This window comes from Psittacula echo, assembly GCF_963264785.1.
Source record: "Psittacula echo genome assembly, chromosome: 5".
Taxonomy (NCBI): Eukaryota; Metazoa; Chordata; class Aves; order Psittaciformes; family Psittacidae; genus Psittacula; species Psittacula echo.
This window is the reverse complement of record NC_137739.1, coordinates 5011368-5032142: the sequence shown is the minus strand read 5'-3', so window position 1 is coordinate 5032142 and position 20775 is coordinate 5011368. Positions and strand designations below refer to the sequence as shown.

The window sequence follows — 20775 nt, the reverse complement described above, 5'->3', positions numbered from 1 at the left end:
AGCTCTGTTGGAAAAGATGGATTCTCATATGAGAATAAGTCAAGTAAAGGTGAATGTTTAGAACTATTAGTAATCTGATCTTAATTTGTTTTAATATGGACTGAGTAGCTTTTGATGGGTAAGAAAGCATACCCTTTGTAGAGCGCTGTCTCAATTATGCCTCTGTAATGAAGGGAGAAGAATTAGCGTTCCGCTGGGTTCACATACAAGAAGTTGCTGCTCTCAGTCCTCATCATTCAGACAGTTTCACATCTAAACCAAGCCTCAGCAAGGAGACCGAGATGTGACAGGCTGCACTAACCATCTGTCACCTTCAGTTGTTCTGCTTTGTGCAGACACACAAGGCCAGGATGAGTTCAGGGGAAGCGGATGCCCAAATCCTATTGAAATGTAGCCAGAATCCTTCCCCATTCTGGCAGGAGGTGCTTACCCTAATTAGTTTTTATTACCTTTTTACATGTGTGTGTATATATATACATACACACACATATATTAAATGTCTGAAATTTTACTTACAATGCTGTAATTTATGTTAGCAACTCATGCATTGCAAAGTGTTTTTAAACTGTGCTCTTCTCCCACTGCTCATAATGAAGCTCTCCCTGCCTTTTATAGAGGGGACTCCACCAGAGATGCTGCCAAAAGACAATGCTCCTGCAAGCACCATCCACCAGAGCAATGCAGATCATGTCAAAGGACAGGTCCTATAGAACCAAGTCAAGGGTGAATACATGAAATACCAGGTTGGCTGGCTCAGGAGGCACTACTACATTCTTCAGCACTCATTCTGTTGCAATATGAACCTAAAGAGCTGTCAAATGCAATACAAACAGTCTAGCTGGGGAAGCAGACACATGGATGGGGGTTTATAGCCAAGTTTTAAGCCTTTTTTGTTGACGTTACTGTTGTTGTTTTTTGCAACAGATGACATGGGCAATGTTCCAGAATGAGTTACACTCCATCTCCCTCTTAGCCAAAAATAACCTCTTAGGAAGAGAAAATAACATTTTCAGAGGTGTTCATAACCCTGGTCTAATCCATATGTGAAGCACCCCATTTAATCTGAACGAGCCATGTGACAACATACTGCTTCCCCTGAACATGTTGCCATGGGATTTTCTTCAATGATGTGCAGATCCTAGGGCCCTTGCCAAACTCACCCCTCCACATCCCGTGGCAATCTGTCTCGTCCCCACTTTGACTGGCAATAAGACTGGAATTGAAGAGTGAGAAACTCACCCAAGTGCTTCATCTTCCCTCACTTGCAGGGCCTGCAGATGGTGCCAGCAGTCGGCAAAAGCAGCAGCCAGTTTCCTGCTTGAGGAGCCAGGGGAAAATTAAATAGTAGGCACCAGGGGAGCAGGATTCTCTGTGGTCCCATGGATTGCCACTCCAAGACTGCTGGAAGTCAGGGAAGCAGACGCAGGGGAGCGTGCCTTAAAATGTATTTTAGCTTCTGTGTTGTGATGCTGAAAAGCAGAGGGATGGTTCAGAGGGGGGAGAGGGACCTATATGTTGTAGATTACTTTTCCCATATCCCCACTGCAAGACTTTCCTCTGTATTGCGTGCTTTAGTTGTTAGCTTCACTTTAAGACAAGTAGGGTGTTAACAGAGCCCTGGAGGAGAGAAAGCCCTCCTTTTCCCAGCAGTGTTTGCCTCCCAGAAGATGTCAGCATGGAGCCCAAGCCGCCTTTTCTCCCAGGGCAAAAGTGTGGATGCCACCCATGCATCCAAAAGGCTCCCTGACTATTAAAACCAAATGTAAATGCCTGAGAAATAGTTCTCCCCGTTCTTCCCCGCTGTCCCTGTGTGTTGCTGTGAAGCTGGGAGGTGTAACATGCCTGGAATGCTCTTCGGGTGAGCAGATGTTTGGCTGTGAGAGCAACCAGAGATTGCTCTAAGCTCTTTTCTATCGACAGAGCATTTCAGATGTGACTGCAGCCAGGAGAAGCAGCAAGCGTAGGTGAAGACCCTGATAAGAGCTAGCCTGGAGGTAAACCACCGGAGGGTGTTTTTCTCCTTGGAACAAACATCTCCAACCAGCAGCCTTCTCCATCAGGGGCTTTTTACCAGGATTTTCCCTGCTTTTCAAATATGCCATTGAATGAAGCCTTTCTGGTCGCTGCACTGAATAAACAGTGACTCCATGCCCCAAACAGGAGTGGCTTCCCTCCTAGGTCTGCTGAAGATGACGATTTCAGGTAGGCTTGTGTGTTTTCTCAAACGGATGGAGAACCTTTATTAGAGCTGCAGCGTTTGCAAGGAAGTCTCCTTTATACTCTTTCTGACTTGCTGGGTGACATTGCGCACACTCCCCATTCCTCTCTACCTCTTGCTTTGCTGTTGGGAAGAGGAGGGGTAGCTCCAGGGATGAGAAATCTTAGATCACTTGTAATTATAAACGCCATAAAGTCCTGAAGTGGGGGTGCAACACAAGTGTAGCAAACAGCCCATTTTCCTTAGGAAACAGCAGCAGGAAGAGGTGTGACGGGAAGTAGATCAGGAACACTTGTCCCTCAGGGCTGACTCTTTCAGATAACCAGAGACACGAAAACTCAACACACAGATAAAGCAAGCACAGACTGTGTGTAAAACAAACCTGTGCCAGCAGGGCTTGAGCCAAGCCTGTATTTACAGGACCCCACATGACCTGCAAACAGCGAAGGACCAGAAATGAGGGAAAACGGGGTTTTCCAAGCGTATACATCTAAATACCCTTGGGCTGAATCACCATCAAAACTGTTCAGAGTTGTTTCGTACAGAGTGGGACATCTGAGCCAAGCGCATTGGTTTGAGGCTGTATCTCCGAAGGGGAGGTTGCATGACAAAGAGTTTGGTGATTTGCCATGACTGTTGTGAAGAGCACAGAGCCAGGGGCTGTGCTAATCTCCCTGTTTGCAAAACACACATTTTTAGGTCTGTTAACAAATGTAGACGTTGGGGATTGAGATGTCGGACGTAGAATCTGTAAATAATCATTTGTAGCTTTGATAATGGCTGCAGATGGGCTGCAGCCCATCTACCGCACAAAGCGGGACCACACTCATCCCCCTCAGCGCTGGGCTAATGGCTTTTTGCTTTGATTCCTCTAGATCACAAGTGATAAAAAGGGAGCTTAAACTGGGCTTTTCCAGCCACATTTGCTATCCTTGGTGTATACAGTTATCTACACTTTGGTTTTAACATTCTGCTGTGCTAGAACCCAAAGGCTGGGGTTTCTTCCACAAGACAGCTTGGACCTGGCTCCATCTAACCATGAGCTATAGCAAGCAGCGATGTCGGGTCTTGGGATGCTGTGTCCACCTCAGGACAAGGACTGTCACCATACCATCCATCACTGGCTCTTCCTCATCCTGTCTCTGGGACAGTGCATGCAGTGGAGCGGGATTCTACCTATGCAGCCCCTGAGCCCCTCAATGTGCAAGGAAATTAAATCCTCATGCAGTCTCATACTGTGGCAGGCGGTTGCACCAGATCGCCTCTGACGGTCCCTATGCTGTGATTCAGCGCTTGCTGCTCCGGGTTCTCCACAGCGGTCCCGGCCTCGCTGCGGGAACGGGCCGGGGGCTGGACCGGAGCAGCCCCTCCGCTCCCGGCCGGGCCTACGGCCCCCCTCACAGCCCCGAGCCCGCGCTGCCTTCAGCGCCCCGGCCCCCGGAGCCGCCAGCGGCGGGGAGCAGCGGGAAGCGCCAGGTCAGGGCGGGCCGGGGCCTCCCGCCGCCGGGCGGAGCAGCGCCTGCGCCGCAGCCCCGCGGGGACCCCCGTGCCCGGCGTCTCGCGAGAGGCGGCACCCGGGTAGCGGCGGGACGGGGCCGGGCAGCGGGAGAAGGAGGAGAAGAGCCGAGGAAGGGTGCGCTGCCCGGGCGGGAGGTGAGTACGGGGCGGGCACGGCCTGGACCAGGGCCTGAGGGGAGGGGTTGGGCGGTGGCGGGTCGCGGGTGAGGCGGTCCCGGCCGGGGGTGCCGCCCCGGAGCCGCTCCGGTTATGAGCTGCAGCCGCGTCCCTCCGCGCTTCCCTCCGGCGTGCCAGGTAAAGGGAGAGCCGCGTCGTGACCGGCGGCGTCGTGTGCCGGACCGGGCAGCGCTGGCCGTCCTCGTTCCTCGGTGGTGGCGGGAGGTGGTTGGGTCTGTGGGCAGCTCTTCGTCTCCGAGCCACCCATCGCCGGCTTTCCCTGCTCTGCCGCCGGTGCTGGGCCCGAGGCTGGGAGCAGGCGCTTGTGCAGCTTCCCTGTGCTGATCTGCAGTCTGTGTTGCTTCTGGACTCCGCAGCGTCTGCGGTCCCAGCGCCCACAAAAGCAAACCCAGGAAGCAGCCTCCTCGGTAGAGCTTTCCTGTTGACGGTAGAGCGTGGTTTTTAGCCTTGCTTTACAGAGATAACCGTTAGCTTGAACTTCGTGCAGAAAACTTCGTGCTGCAGAAAATGATGCTTAAATCAAGTGTTCGTAAGGCAAATGCAGGCGGTGCGAGTGGCAGGGTCTGATTTCTGTCCCTTGTTGTCATATAGCAAATGTTCCGGGGTCTTGTTGACTCAGGCTCTCAGCACTAAGGTAAGGTCAGGAGCAACGGGTGTGCATGAAGCTTGTAACAAAGGTAATGAACAAACAGGACATGCTGCGCCCGGGGAGTTTCCTTCGGGAAGTCTTAGAAATATGGTTATTGAGGGAACTTCCAAGTATGGGTGTTAAAGACGAGGTGTCCGGTGGTGCCAAGCCTGTACAAACCAGGCTTTGTGGCAGTGATGGGAGCGAAGGCGCTGGGATAGCTACATAGGTTAGGATATTCTTTGCTGGTTTCTAGCAGATGTGCTAAGTTGGGGTAGAACATGCAATGCAAGCCCTATTTTTCGCTTACACAGTGTATTTATATTGATGTAACTGCTGATGTTGTTACATGGGGTTAAAACGTTCCTGCTGTGCAAAGGGTGTTAGGCTTTTGGAAGGCTGGGGGATTAGTAATATGGAGTGATGGCAAGTGCATGAAATTCATTTCTGGTTGTTGGTACTTCTGCTTTGGCTGGTGTGAGCTTGTTCTCCTGCACCTGGAACAGGTTAAATTGCTTCCACTTCTCTAGAGCCTCCTTATTCCCTAAGTGTAACTGGTGGCAGGTGTGTAGCATAATACATGGATAAAGAAGGCTGCATGGATTGAGTGGTTGCTAATGAATATAGGTACCTCAAGGGAACCAGCAGTCCCAAGGGAAAGTATTTGGTGTTTTTGTATGTCTTTAAGAGTACTCATTCCACTTCTTTCTGTCTTGAGAAGCAGGCTAAGTCCAAGCAAGCTACCTGAAATCCCTTATCACGGCAGAATGAGTGGGTGCTGGAGAAAGTGAGACTGTGCTGAGTGCCCGACTTGTGCCTTGTGCTTCCGTGTGGGCAGTTAGAAGCAGTGGGAAAGGGACAAGCCTGGGGAGACACAAAGCAAGAAGAGATGGAATCTGCATGCAAGCCTTTGAAGGCACAGTCCCTTCAAAACCATTGCAGTTCATAAGGAGGGATCATTGTCCCGTCTCTGGTACATACCTGCCTGTAAGCTCCTTTATTTTCTATAGGCCTTACTGTCCTGTAAGTAGCCTGCAGTTGCTCTCTTCTGCAGAGAGAGGCTGTGGGAGAATGTAGTCATTGCAAAAAGGCAAGAGAGAGGAAGAAGGAGACAGGAATTACTTAAGTTGCTGTTTGCCCTGAGAACAAACAGTTATAATCGGTCTGTGAAGTGCAAATAAGGTTTCCAAATCCCTGAGGAGTTGCATCTGCTTTTGCAATAAAAACGCTGGGGAGGCATCCCCCCCCCGTTCTGGTTTTAAATGGGAGGTGGTTATTTGACATGGCAGCTTGTGATAGGAGAGGATGGGCCCAGTGACCTCAGACCTCAGTGGCTTTCTCGTGCTTGGAATGGGGAGATGAGTCCTTATTTCACACCCAAGCGAGGTTCAGGTTGGAGATGATCATGGGGTGGTTGCTGGGGGACTCTGTAGGATTATTATAGCACTTGGTCCGTTTCCCGGTTTGCCAGCATCGTGTCACAGAAGCAGCTTTGTGTGGATCCTGGTGCACGTTCTTGTTGGCTGGTGACTTTGGGTTAAACTTGAATGTAAATTCTTGGCTCCTCCTAGAGGCTTTTCCTTTTGATTCTGGCAAGAGGAGGATGGAGGCGCGTTCCTTCTGATGTGCACAGAGACCTATAATTTGTGCTTTCAGTCTGGCGTCTTTTATGAAGTGCTCAGGAAGAGGATGTATCGTAGTCAATAGAGTAACTCTGTGTTCTGCAGCATTTTTCTCATGAGAGGAGATTAAGCTGTGTTACTGCTCTTTTCCAGGGCTCTGGCACTGACAGAGTTAATAGAAGTGGAGTCATTTCGATTCTATGCTGCTGCTGTGTGTCTTGGAAAAACCAAACGCTCTGGCAGGCCTGCATGCTGTGTCCTGGAAAGCAGGCTCGAACCCTTGGGGTGTACTCAGTAAAGCTACATTATGGTGGTGGCTTTGACAAAGAGCCTCCCTTCTATTTGCCCGAGGAATGCATATGCCACACACAGTGTCTCATTTGCTCTGTCACTGCTGCTGAGAGGGTGATCTGTCCATGCTGAGGTGGGACAACTTTGCAGAAATGCTGCACTGTCCAAAGCTGTTGCATATAGGGATGACAGAAAAGGATGCTCCATGCAGCTTTCCGGGCTTGCTGCATTCCAGCCAGCCCAGTGGTCTCAAGCAGCATTGGAAGCACAGTGTGCTAGGGATTATGTGCGCAGTGGGCACCCTATTCATCCAGAATAAGAAGCAGTCCCTGCCCTGAACAGCTAACCAGCTCAAAACCAAGAACAGATTCAGGCGAAACGCAAACCCAGAAGTGTGCCAAAGCAGTAGGCTTGGCAGTGTCACTCCATTATCTTCTGCTGTTGGACCAAGATCTTCGGCTGGAAGTGCTGACGCACATATGTAATTTGCCTCCTCTTTAACTCTGTGCTCTTATCTTTGGGTGCTGCTTCTTACATCTGCTCCATCCACAATCTTGACTAGCTAAACATAGGTAATTACTGCTGAACAATACCTGCTTCTTGCTCCACAATGTGTGAAGTGTTATGTCTGCAGGTCCTCCAGCTCCTCTTCACATGTAGAATAAGAGCCTGGCTCCAGGAGATGCAGTGTTTGGTGTTGCAGTGCAAAGATGCGTTAGGCTACAGCTCCACTGAATTTCTGGCTCTCCCTATTTCCAAAGTGTAAATAAATACACCAGGATTGAAAAAGCCTAAACCTTCAGTTTCATGTTTTGTCTTTTGTTATAAGCTGAGGTAATACTTTGATATGCGACTGTATCTGGTATTGTTCTTGTTTGTTACTAAATTCTCGTCTCATGCTTTTGGTCTAGTATTTGAAACCAGGACTTTGTTAAAATTCGGCATCCCTGAGGCATAAGCGCAGCCATGCACATGCTCTTTAGACAAGTCATTAAAAGCAAGGCTGCTGTGAGCTTCAGAGGTGCTGAGCATATTCCCCTTGGGAATGACAGAGCTCAGTACTTTCCCATATTTGGACTCTGGTTCTTTCAATCCTTGCCTAGGGTAAGGTTGGTGCCCTGTTAGAAGGGTTGTGTGTGAACCTTGATGGGGGAACAACCTTTGTCTTTCAGGAGGACGAGACACCCAGTCTTCATTTTCAAAAGCTTTTCAGGGCAGCTTGTCCTGAAGCGGCTTTGTTTTCAGAGATGGTTTTTGCAGGGTTTGTTCTGAAGTCATTGGAAAGAATGGGGATGTTTGTAGAAAGGGCAGCTCTTTTCTGTCTGTAGATGCTGTTCTATCTTTATAATCAGGGACTGGACTGTGTTTGGAGAAGAAGAGATAGGAGTGACTACTTTCTGCTTGTCTTTTGACGATAAACTTTGCACAGAGAGGCTGTAGAACAGCAAACCTCTCAAAATATCAGATAGCTGCTCCTCGCTTTAATACATTGTTCTCCCCTTTAATTTGTTGTTCTTCTACAGCCTACAAGGCTGTAGGTGCTGGCTCCTTGATCACTTGGGGAGAGAGCACGGCTGGCTTACCAGCTGGCCTCTGCGGAGCCTTGGACCTGAAAACATGCAGCAGGGTTTGGAGATGGATCTCCCTTGAGGAGCTTGCTGGTGGAAAGGGGCTGGGAGTCAGCAGGGAAACAGGTAGTAATAAAAAGATGGGTCTTGTGGAAGTAAAAATACCCCAAACCTGTTTCGCCCTCTGGAAAAGATCTTCTGAGCTGCCCTTCTAACAGCTATTTCTTGCCTGTCTTTGGTGGTGAAGAGTTGTTGGGGATGAGTGTGATAGAAATACATTAAACCAGGAAGAGGTCTTCACTGACAGAATCCAGACATGGAGAAAGATTTGCCAGAGCATCCTTAATCTGGAAAATCATTCAGTTAAAACTAATCATTCTTTTAGATTTTTTTTTTATTGATACATAGCTCTTATAGGGACTGTGTCCCTTTGGGGTGTTTTTGGTAGGTAAACCGTATAATCTCTGTTCTTGACAAAATAAGTAACTACTGAGGAAGGTTGTGGGGGTGACATGCTGGGTGCCTTCACGCAGATAAGGTGGTGAGTTCAGGTCAGTGATGTTCTCTCAACAGGGGCTTGCTTTAGCCACTAGAGCAACAACATCTTCAGCTATGTGTTTGTGACTCCAGTAAGGTCTTTGTTTTCACTACAGTGATACAGAGCATCTTCATGGGGAGATGAGACCACAGTGTGATACCACAAGCTAAAATCATGGGTGGAGCCCTCTTTCTTCCTGGTCTGTGCTAGATATGTTTAAAAGAGACCCCAGGGAGGTCTGAAAGGTAGCTGGCTCTGCCTATCTGTGTATAGTTGTATCTCTTAATACTCTCCAACTTCCCTCTGTAAACTCTAGGCCTGATATCTTTATGTTTTCTTTACTTTTTAAAATGAAAACAGAGTTTGTCTTGAAATCACATGGCTCCAAAAGCTTGAGATTGATAAAGCCCCCATCACTGCTATGGAAACCGGTGAAAGTGCAGCACATTATGCCTCCTTTTGGCCAGTTCGCACTTCTCCACAGGGTCTCTCTGTGGGTACCTCAAACTCACACAGTTCTCCCCTGCAGAAGTGGATGGTGAGCTCAGTGACAAGTCTCAGTTGTGCAAGGTCATTATCTCCAAACCAGAGTAATTAAGGGTTCAACTAACTTTTCTTTCTGGTACTGTTTCAGGGACCTGATCTGCAGCACCATGCTGGATCCCAAGCCTCACTCTGCAAGCTGGAGGTGAATCCAGGTGAAAGCCAGCTATTACACTAAGTGTCAGGATGACCAAAGCACGGCTCCTCCGCCTCTCTGTGGTGCTGGTCTCCATCTTCATGATCCTCCTGATTATTGTCTACTGGGACAACGTGGGAACAGCTCACTTCTACCTGCATACATCCTTCTCCAGGCCTCATTCCCCTGGTATCATAGCAGGCGAAGACTGGGAAGCCTTGCCGGATGTGGATGAATTTTTGGCAAAGCTGCTTAGTTCGAGCCTGAAACAGAATAGCTCTACCCCAAGAAAGACAGAGCAGCTACTTGTCCAGGGCTCCAGCAAGCCTGTGGCAAGCAATTTGGAGGAGAACGTGCGGGGCTATGACTGGTCTACACACAATGATAGGAACAGCTTGGACCAAGAGCAAGTGCAGATAGAAAGGCAGAGAACGTTGAAGGAGTTTTGTGCCAATTCCAGCTTCACCTTCCCCACTAAGGAGCGCTCCTTTGATGACATCCCAAACTACGAGCTCAACCACCTGATCGTGGATGACCGCCATGGCATCATCTACTGTTACGTCCCCAAGGTAGCCTGCACCAACTGGAAGCGGGTGATGATTGTGCTAAGTGAGAGCCTGCTAGACCAGGGTATCCCATACCGGAACCCTCTGGATATCCCCCGGGAACATGTCCACAACACCAGCACCCACTTGACGTTCAACAAATTCTGGCGGCGCTATGGGAAGTTCTCCCGGCACCTCATGAAGATCAAGCTAAAGAAGTACACCAAGTTCCTCTTTGTACGGGACCCTTTCGTCCGCCTCATCTCTGCCTTTCGCAGCAAATTTGAGCTGGAGAATGAGGAATTCTACCGGCGTTTTGCCATCCCCATGCTAAAGCTGTACTCCAACCATACTAACCTTCCTGCCTCTGTTAGCGAGGCCTTTGGGGCAGGCCTCAAAGTCTCCTTTTCTGACTTCATCCAGTACTTACTGGATCCCAGGACAGAGAAGATGGCCCCTTTCAATGAGCACTGGAGGCAGGTTTACCGTCTGTGCCATCCGTGCCAGATAGACTATGATTTCATCGGCAAGCTGGAGACGCTGGATGAGGATGCTGCTTATCTATTGCAGCTCCTCAAAGTGGACAGGCTGCTTCGCTTCCCCCCCAGCTACCGGAACAGGACTGCCAGCAGCTGGGAAGATAACTGGTTTGCCAAAATCCCCCTGGCTTGGAGGCAGCAGCTCTACAAGCTTTATGAAGCCGATTTTGTACTCTTTGGCTACCCCAAACCAGAAAACTTGCTTAAAGACTGAAAGTGATTGGGTGGGGGGGGTATGGGAGGGAACATCTGAAATACCAAAAATGTTTAAAGCCTCCTCGTTTTTGCTCTTAACTCCCTTCCCCATACAGGTTGGTACAATGGAATCTATTTTTTCTACTGCTTCCCCTTCCATTTTTGCAATAATGCCAGAGTCCAGGGTATTCCAGCCAGCTGTGCATATGCAAAAAACCAAACAAATGCCATTTTGGTTTGGGTTCGAATTTGGTTTGTGATTTTTAAATGCTGCCCCCCTGTTTTGCAATGGGTTGCTGCCCTCGGTCACTCTGCCAGCTGTGTCCTTCCAGTAGCTTTTTATTAATACTTTTTAAAAATTAATATATTTAAGATATTTAATACAAAGTGTGTGTCGTGGCAAAGGAAGGGAAGGAATAAAGGAAAAAGAACAGTAAAAGAAAAACCCAAGAAATGATGCTCCTGCTTCTGTGTGTTGTCTCAGGGCTGCTGTTTGGAGGTCCAAGGTTTGTGGAGCACTCAAATCTCTTTGGGAGCTGGGTTTGGTGGTAGTGCCATCAACCAGCCACGCTTCTGGTGATTGCTCTGAGCTGGGCTCAAGGCACATCGGATGGATCAGTGCTTGACTTTGCCAAGCGGTCCTGGAAGGATACCGGTGTTCCATTGACATGTGCTGAGAGCACCAGGGTCACAGGAAGGAAATGGCAGTTGGGAGCGATGATGCCAAGCCCTGTGGGGTGATTCAGGATGTGCATGTGGCCAACACAGTACCTCTGCACTGCTTTACCTTTCAGCTAAGTGGTGGTGGGACTCTGCTTTCTAAAAAGCTGAGATTCCTCAGCTCGTTTATACCTTGCTTGTATGGAACATCTTCCACGATGTGTCCCATTCCAGGATAGTGCCTGAGGTTCTTGGGGGTTGTGGCCAGCCTGGATGGGCAGAATGTGCTATGTGGAAATGGACATCCAGGCATCACACTGCAGTAGCTTAGGCACGAACACAGGTCACTGTATCATAGAATCATAGAATAGTTAGGGTTGGAAAGGACCTTAAGATCGTCTAGTTCCAACCCCCGTGCCATGGGCAGGGAAAACACAGTATCTGTATCACAGCCAGATACAGGACAGGGAGATTTGCATGCTGCTCCATGGCCTGGTCACTGCTGTGTACAGTGCTGTGTCCTCATTCCTGTGCACGCTTAAGGGGATGTGGCAGGGATGCAGATGATTATCCCTGGAATAAGATCTGAAAGTTTTCTTTCAGTAGGTGTCAAAGTGAACTCAAAGTTCCTTTGTTTTCAGAGAGCCGACTACTGCTTGTGACACTGCATCCTGATCTGCTGCCTTTCTGCTTATTCCAAATGAGTGATGCAGGTTTAATCATCTGCCTTACTGGGACCTGCTGCAGGAGTGATGGTTGCCCACTGTGCTAGGAACATGTGGGCTGCTTCCCAAAGGAAATTAATGCTTTTAGAGAGACTTTGTGTCACATCAGCTGAATCTACTTATCTTTTTCTCGCTGAATTGCTCTGTAAAAACTGTCTGCTTAGCAGATTGAGCAGGCAACTTCTTTTACAGCTGAAATGCTTAATTATTTCCCTGGGCTATGGATGGTATCAGTGATTAAAGTACGGGATCAGGCTTTGGGAGGGAGCCTTGAGTGTGACAGATTTCTTATTCAGTTTCTGTCCAAGGCCACGAGCAGGTGCGACTTTGCCCCTGTCTCTTCTTGCTGCCCAGCTTCCATACACATACATCATCTTGGCATTGCACGCTCTTCCTAGCAAATACTGTATTAAGCTTTTTTAACCTATAAATGGCAGGTTATTGCTAATAGCTACACTTGAAATGAAGGGGTTGTTTCTCATTGTGTTCGCACCACTCTTGTTATTTCTGCAGAGATACTTGCAGTTTAAATGAGCCCCAAGCCGTGATCTCGGTGCTTGGCTCTTCACAGCTAAGGGAAAAAGGAAGTGCCTGTTTCTGAATCATTATTTAAAGCTAATAATAGAAAAGTGTTGATCTATTCAATTTTTTTTTCCTAGTTACCAGCTAATTGCTGCAAAACAGAAAGATGTTGAGAATCTCGTCTCCTGTAATGAGTAATCCCAGGAGTTTCTTGGTTCCTGCTACGTTTACATTTCTTCAGGGTGGGTTTGTCTCACTCTTCAGAGATACAGCCTGGATGTTTGCATCTCTTGTCTTCACAAAGTGTTTGTTTTTTCTCTTTTAATTTAAGTCTAATGGATGTTTAATATGCATAGACACGGGTGGCTGGGACCATAGTGCAGATGCCGGGCAAGCTTCCTTCCAGCTGCTTCCCTTGCACCTCTTGATCTGGCCCCATCTCTTCCTGCCCTTCCAACTGGTGATGTACCCCCATGAAGCCAGCTTGCCCTGACTGCTCCCTCCTCAGCTGCAGTTGTCCTGGGATTCATGGCCATTGCTTGGGCAAGGGCCCAGGAGCATCTTTTCAAGGTCACCGACTGTCTGTTGGTCATCCGGATCAGAGGACGGATGTGTCGCTGTCAATTCTGCCAGCAAGGTCTTGGTTGTGCTATTGACAGAGAAGATGCAAAATGGCAGCAAATCCTGCAGAGCAGCTGCTCTGTGTGGTGTGAGAGTCTTTCCTCCCTTTATTGCTCTCCTTATTGCAATTTAACAGCAATAAAAGAGAAGCCCTCCCTTCCCTTGCAAACTGGCTAGAGAGGGGAGACTTTGAATGCATTGACTTCTCTCTCCCCATCCAAAGATAGATAAAGGTATTAGCATGGTAAGTATTATATATGTATAAGTATTAGCATGATATGCTAATGCTGCCGTTCATCGTGCTAAGGTCCAAAGCTCCCCATGTGCAAGGTTCAGCGAGCTGCCTGCATCCCAATGGCTTCATCAGTCTCCCTAAGAGCTGCAGCCAGGGGAATACATGGATGGTGTAAGGTCACTGAGGGCTCTGTGTTCTGTACTTCCCCTCTATCACCATATCAAGCCCAGCCTTGTTGACATTTAAGACATTTTAGCATTTGTAGGCCTATACCCAACCACTGCACTGGGTGCTGTTGCCTCTCTCCTCATTTGCTATTGCTGTGCTTCAAAGCACTTGCCAGGAGGAGCAGTAAAGTTCACATGGAGAAGGTTCATGTTGCAGTAGATGGCTTCTGGATTCAGAAGAGCTTGTTCCTTGCTGCTCTTTTCTTTTGAAGCCCTCCTTCCCCACCCTTCCACCACTGTGGATGTATTGTTAAGGCATCAGAGGGGATCCAAGCTGCGCTGAGCTTTGCGGTATGACTACTGGGTTGCCAGAACTGGGACGTAGCCTCTGGCTTTGGGAATGTGCATTTTTTGTGGGTTTCTTGCTCTGTTCTGATTGAAAGTGTGTGTGTGGGGAGAGGGACAAAGGGTTCAGCCAGCCATGCTTCCTTCCCCCCTGGTTTCCTAACGGAGCTGGAATTTGGTATTTGACAAATAATGGCAGAATGATTGGAAAGGGCAGGCGGTATGCGGCCATGCTGGCCTGGAGTCAGAAGAGGGCTGAAAATCCTGGAGTGTAGATGATGATGATGCTAGTACTGATTTTATAAGGGGGTGGAAAAAGTGCTTTTGAAGTGCCCTATTTGTGTCTGAATAAGCCTGGCTTTGTCATTTCATGCTCAGCCTGTAAAGTTATGTCCTGTTCCCCTCTTGGCTTGCTTTTCCCTCGGGTTGACCACTTGGCCAAAGTCAGCACGGAGTCTCTAACCGGGCAGAACCAATGTGCAGATGCAAAAATAACCTGGGGTTTTGACCACGATGTTTCCAGCTGGGTAGAACTGAGACCAGCTTTCGTGCTCGCTCAGCATCAGAGCCAAAACCTTTACACAACCATTGAGCAGACTCAGTTCCTTTCTGTTTGATGCCAGAGTCTCTGCTCCGGTGGGATGTGTGTGACCTGGCCCTTGCAGCCCCTGTGTCCTTCAGGGAAAGGCAGTCAGACGTCAGAGCTCTTTGCTTTTTGAGCAGTGACATGGCTTTGCCAGGATGTCCTTACCGCAAGGCTATACCTTTACAGCATCTCAGTCAGTTTTGCTTTAACACATTAATTCACTTGTGGTTTAGGGAGACAAAATCATAGACCCATTACCCACAGGCAAAACTTGCCCAGGGATAAAGCATGAGATGAAGTGTTTTGGCAGCGTGTTTTGCATCCCTCAAGGTGGCACCGGGAGGATGGAGGGCAGGGGATGAATGGCAGCATTGAAGGGGTGGCGAAGAAAAGCGAGTTTGTTCCTTCTTATGTAAGCTGGACCTTCATGGCAGGCGAAGGGGAAAGCCGGTGACTTGGCAGGGTGCTGCGTGGCTGTGGTGCAGCGCGGTGCCAGGGAGGGCGCGGGGGGTGGCGACTTACAAGCAGGTCACATTGCTTCAATGGAAGGGCTTGCCCACCTTGGTCTTGCTTGTCAAGGGCAAGAGAGGGGGAAAATAGCAGCAGAATTAGTATCGCCATTGATATCTGGCTGTGTGGGGAAGAGATGGGGAGGGTGGGTGGCACTGGGTCTGAAGCAGGCATAATGCAGCTCTTCTGCTCTCTCCTTGATTAAATCAGATCAGGGATTTAGCTTGAACTGAGGAGGTTGAGTCTTGTCCTTGCTGTGGGATGGAAGTGATGTGGGAGAGCTCCTTGCCGAGCCGGCAGCGATGCTCAGCAGGGCTGGCTGAGCTCGCTGCAATGGCTGTGTCTGTGCCAGGTGCTGTGGGAGCCGGGGCCGTGCAGCCGCTCCACAGTGGCCCATCTGTATCCCATTTTCTGTTCCTGGGCTCTGGCAAGCCCCACTCCCCCCAGCCTGGCTCCTGCGGCAGCGGGGGTCCGTCTCTTACCAGCAGCAATTCCCATGCTGAGTGCCCTGTGAAGGGATTGAGCAAAGCACAGCCGAAACCTGCAGCCAGGCTGCTGCACTCAGCAGGAGCCTTGTGCAGCCTGTGTTTGCCCAGCCTTTGGGTTGCAAAGGGTTGGGGTATGGGGGGTACAAATGCACTTAAACAGTGAGTGACCCCCCACTCTGCTCCTCCTGCTGGCCAGCTAGCTGCTGGAGCTTGGAATCAGGCCCTGCTGCCTTTTCCCTGCAAGACATGAAGCTCCTTTCCCTTCGCCTCTTCTCGATGATGTTCAGCATCACCTCAAGCATCCCGACATGCCATGTTGCCTTCCCCTGGGGCTGATGTCCCTGCAGCCCTGCTTTGTCTTTGCTTTTTGTGTTTTTGTCTTGTTCAGGGGCAGCTTGAACTAAATTATTTATAAGAATAGGAAGTGCAGAAGTTGTAGGAGCTGGTTCCTGGTGGGAGGGAGGTGCAAGATCAGCAGCCTGGGCCTTGGCGAGGAGGGAAGGAAGTTCCCACACCAAAGCCCTCTTGCTGTGGGTTTGGGCACCCTGAGCCAAACCTCTTTGAACCTGGGCCTTTGTTGCTCTTTAATGCTCAGAAAACCTGGCTGCCTCACCTGAAGCTGGTGTTTCCTTGCTTTGGGAGGCTTTGGGTCACAGCCTCAGCTTCTCTTTGGTCTAGTTCTGGCCAGCAGTGGGGTACAAGGGGCTTGTCACCATCAACAGAATACCAAAGGCTCCAGAAAGCCACATGAAAAGAGATGGTTTAAAACATAACCTATAGGTGCTAATGGAGAATGGGGCAGTAATTTTAGCAGAGGGGAAGCGGGGCCGGTGAACAGGGCTGGTCAGTGTTTTGCTCACCGTTTATACCTGAAGACTATTATTGCTTCTCATTTCTTTGACTTTTCAGGTGTTGGTGTCTTTCCCAGCTGAACCATGAGGTCTGGACCCTACTGGCAAGGTCCATTGCTTTTGGAGAGAGATGATGATCCCCTAGGCTGGGGTGGGATGCAGGGCAGCAGGAGTTTCCATTGCAGGGGCTGACGTGGATGCAGGTGTTAAAACCCAGGGCCTCGTATGATGGGCCGTGTTCTCCTCAAATCAAAAGGCAGAGATGAGGGGCATGTTTTTAATTAGCTAATTGTTTGCTGTAAAGCCCTTCATGAGCTACTCGAGCTGTCTGCTGTTTGTCCCACATAAAGGGGCAGTGGAAGATACCTGTTTTCTGGAGGGTTTGGGTATGAGCTGTGTCAGCAGGAGGTTTGGAGGTCTCCAGGAAGAGCACTGCCTTGGGAAGACAGGGCTGCAGCATTCAGCAGTGAAAGCTGTGCAAAACTGCCTCAATCCAGGCTTTTCTTACCTCAGGGTGAATCTGGAAGCTGTTGACATGAAAACCAACTGTACTGATTCAAGCAGTATGTACCCTTCGGAGAGCTCAAGCACCTGTGTAGGTCTATGGGCAAAGCTCAGCTATGGAAGTGCACAGAGGTCACAGCTCGCTGTCCTGCTCTGTCCCTGGCTGGCTTCCAGGGAGCTCGGGATGCAGGGGAGGCCAGAGTGTGCCATCCCTCTGAACAAAATGTCTTCTTTTATCTTGGAAAACACTGAGCATCCTTAAGCAGAGGGTGTCAGCCAGCTAAGACAGCAATGAGCATCAGCGAGGCTGTGGCTTTGCAGCTAATGAAGGGGTTTGCAGTTTTGTCCCAAGTTTTCATCCTCAGACTGTGCCAGTATCAAAATACTCCCAGCCTTGCCCAAACCATGTATTAAACTAATGAGGGCGACTTTTCCTGACCCACCAGGCAGTGCCTTCACAAATTCCATGTTCTATCCCCCAGGCAGATGGATCACACGCAGCTCTGGCACGGCCACATTTTATGGCAGAGAAGCTGCAGTTTCAGTGTTTATTTCTCTGTCATTGCAGGAATTCAAAATGGATGGAAGAGAAAATGCCATCGGGATTGACTCTTGTTTTGTTTGGACCCTGGACAGGTCTCTGTGGAAAACATGGGAGGAGCGCAAGGGACAGGAAAGAGCCAAGAAGATGTGTCAAAAAGACAGCGGCAGCCAAAAGAGTGGTCAGCAGGGAGTGGAGCAGGGCTGGGGATGCGTTTCTGAAGGATAAAAAGAATGGAGGGAGTTGAAAGCATCTACAGATGAAATGGGGGTGCTACAGAGTGGGTGAATGCTGAGATGAATGAGAGGGGCTGCTGAGAAAGCAAATGCCATCGACTGCAGTGTAGGGACCTGCCCTGTGTGCAGGGGTGGGAGCAGGGACCGACATAGAGGAGGAAAGCAGTAATTGAATAACTAAGTAGTGAAAGCTTATCAGAATCCAAGGGGTTTTGATTATCTGGAATAGATGTGGCTTTGTGAATGGTGGTGGGACCTGTAGGCTTGGACCAAACACGCGGTCATTTAGAAGCAGACTAAAATTAGCAGTGGGCTAACGTGCTCCTTTGGCTGTACTGGGAGAGGAAGGATTGCAGCTTCACGGGCTGTCAGGCTCTGCAGGCAGGGCAATGTCCATAGGGGATGGAAGCACAGGAGGGATGGTGCCAGTGACCTTTCATACGCTATTGGGCACCTCTGTCTGTCTCCAGTTTTTCTCTCTCTCAACCTTTGCATGCCTTATTGATTTCAGACTCTGTATATTTTGGCTCCTGGGTAAATCAGAGGTATTTGTCACCTAGAATGATCATGCTGGGAGTATAAAGCTTTTTACAAAGCCTTCAGTGACCTTTAGCTAATGAGAAATCAATGAAGCAAGTGTCTATAAGCATTTCCCAAGTGCTGGGTAATGCTGTGAACAGTGGGGACCCATTTTGGGATTAACACGGCTACCCAGCTAGTGGTCTGGGCATGCAGGTGTTCTGGGTAAAGGTTCTTGCGTCAGGATGACCTGAACTTGTGTTTCCTCATTCTCTTTGCTTGTATCCTATATACTGTGAGTGTGAATGTACATGTATGTCAAGTTGGTGCCAGAATCAATCCACAATCCTGGGCAGGTGGACACACTTGAAATGTTCAAACAAACACAGAAGTTTTTGATAGGTTGAAATATATACAGGTTATGGCCTTTTGTTTTCTATAAGCAGAGGATCACTTTGTGATTACCATTAGTATGTTCATAGAATCATAGAATAGTTAGGGTTGGAAAGAACCTTAAGATCATCCAGTTCCAACCCCCCTGCCATGGGCAGGGACACCTCACATTAAACCATGTCACCCAAGGCCTCATCCAACCTGGCCTTAAACACTGCCAGGGATGGAGCATCCACAGCTTCCTCGGGCAACCCATTCCAGTGTCTCACCACCCTTACAGTAAAGAATTTCTTCCTTATATCCAACCTGAACTTCCCCTGTTTAAGTTTGAACCAGTTACCCCTTGTCCTATCACTACAGTCCCTAATGAAAAGTCCCTCCCCAGTGTCCTTATAAGCCCCATTCAGGTACCGGAAGGCTGCTATGAGGTCTCCACGCAGCCTTCTCTTCTCTAAGCTGAACAGCCCCAACTTTCTTAGCTTGTCTTCATATGGGATGTTGCAATGGATTCTCATTTCTAGGATGGTCGCTCCTCCCTGTTAACACAGTTTTGTTCTCCTAAGCCATCCCCTGTTGTGTCCTGGGGATATTTGTGTTGTGCAACCACCAGGCAAAAGCGGGTGTTGTGTTGGATGTGGGACAGGCAGGCTCTAACAGTGCCTGTGATCATCTCTCTGGCTGTACTTCCTGAGCCTTGTTTCCTGTTCCAACTGCTGTTAGCAGCCTAAGAGTGAACCCAGCACACGCAGACACGGTTGCTGTGTGCACCGGCCAGTTTTCACTGCGTGTATCCAGGGATAATAGCAGTCCCTGGGCTGGGAGCTCATCCCTGCTTCGAAGTGACGGAATTGATATCGTGCTGGCTTTTCCTTGTCTCATGTAGATAGATGCATCAAATCTGAGCTTTCTGGATTTATTGGATTCCCAAAATAACACCTAAAGTTTCCTTTTAAGACCTGCCAGCTGCAACGGGAGAGAAGGAGTATAGTGTATGGTGGACACTAAAACTCTCCCTGTTATTCCACAGGTACTGCTGAATCAAGGCAATTCTCAGAGTGATTTTGCATCATATACACAGATTTTCCTGGGGAAAGTGAGGGTGCTTGGAGCCAGCCTGGAAACAAAAGTGCTTTGTAAGACCTGGACAAACCATGTTTCTGTTCCACCCCACAGCACCAGGTTGAGGCAGAGTAACCAGATGAGGCTGCTGTGTGGTGAGGCCCTTTCCTGTACCAAAACCAGGTCGGGCTGGGATGAGTTCCACCAGCACAGCCATGGCTTCGGGTGGCAGCATCATTCCTGGGACCAAAAGTGTTTGAAATAAGATGCAAAACATCTTTCATCGGCAAGTGAGGATGTGAATTCAAGATGTCAGGGCAGGTTCCAGATGCTGTTGCACTTTGCATGTATTACATTCTTTAGAGCTTAGCAAAAGGTCAGTGTGCTTGGATGCGGTTCCTCACTTTTGGAAAGTCTGCAGCTTTGAGAGTAATGCTTTTTGGTTGATTTGCAATAGGAAAACAGCCTGCGTGCAAGATTTGCCTTTGGAATTGAGATGCTGAAAGGTAGCTCTTGAGTTTGTCGGTTTAGGCTAAAAAGACAGCTTGGGACTAGCTAATGGGTTGTTTTTGTTGGTTTTATCTTTTGTTTGGGTTTTGTTGGTTTGTTTGATTTATCCCTCCAATATGCAGGGAAAAGCTCTCAGTATAGATCCGGTTGCTGTTGTCAGTGTCAGCTATTTTTCCTGCTGATTGGAAGGAAATTTCCAATACAGCATAGCTGCCAAAAGCAGATTCTTTGCTGCAACCTTTTGGTTAAAATACTCTGACTCGCTCCTTGCAGTGATGCCATTTAGTGAGAGAACACACAGCAATTGCCTGCTTTGTTCTTAACTCCGAGCTCGACATTTGCTTTAGTATTGGCTTTTTTGTTTTGCTGGTGTTTGCATTGGGTAAGCCTGTTCCAGCATTACAGACATCGTGATGCCGTGTGGATGTTCACAAGCAAAGCCTTGCTTGTAGGATCCTTCCTTGGCCTTTCTAGGCACTGGGTGTCAAGAGCAGTGGCAAGAGGCATCCCATCAGGATGGAGTTAATACGTTGGTGAAGGACCAACACGTGGACAGGGTATGGAGACAACCTGGTTTTTCTCTCATTTCCTCATCCTCCTTTTTTGGAGTTAAACGCTATGTATTTGCCTTCAGGATCTCATTTGGTGCCTTCCCAGTAAAAATGGGGAAACTATACTTGTTTGGCTTGATCTGCCTGACCCTGGCAAGGCATTTCTGAGGCCATTGTGCTACCGCAGCTCACTGCCCTGCAGCTGCAAGGCTTGACAGCGTGGTGCTGAGACAT

The 20775-nt window shown here is 48.9% G+C and overlaps 1 protein-coding gene across 1 annotated transcript; it reads left to right on the top strand.

Moving 5' to 3' along the window:
• Positions 1–9274: 9274 nt before the first annotated feature.
• Positions 9275–10537, top strand: CHST12 (carbohydrate sulfotransferase 12; the record flags this gene model as incomplete). Its single annotated transcript, XM_080618832.1, has 1 exon — positions 9275–10537. The coding sequence occupies exon 1, from the start codon at positions 9290–9292 to the stop codon at positions 10535–10537; it is 1248 nt and encodes a 415-aa protein (XP_080474958.1). The 5' UTR covers positions 9275–9289.
• Positions 10538–20775: the final 10238 nt, after the last annotated feature.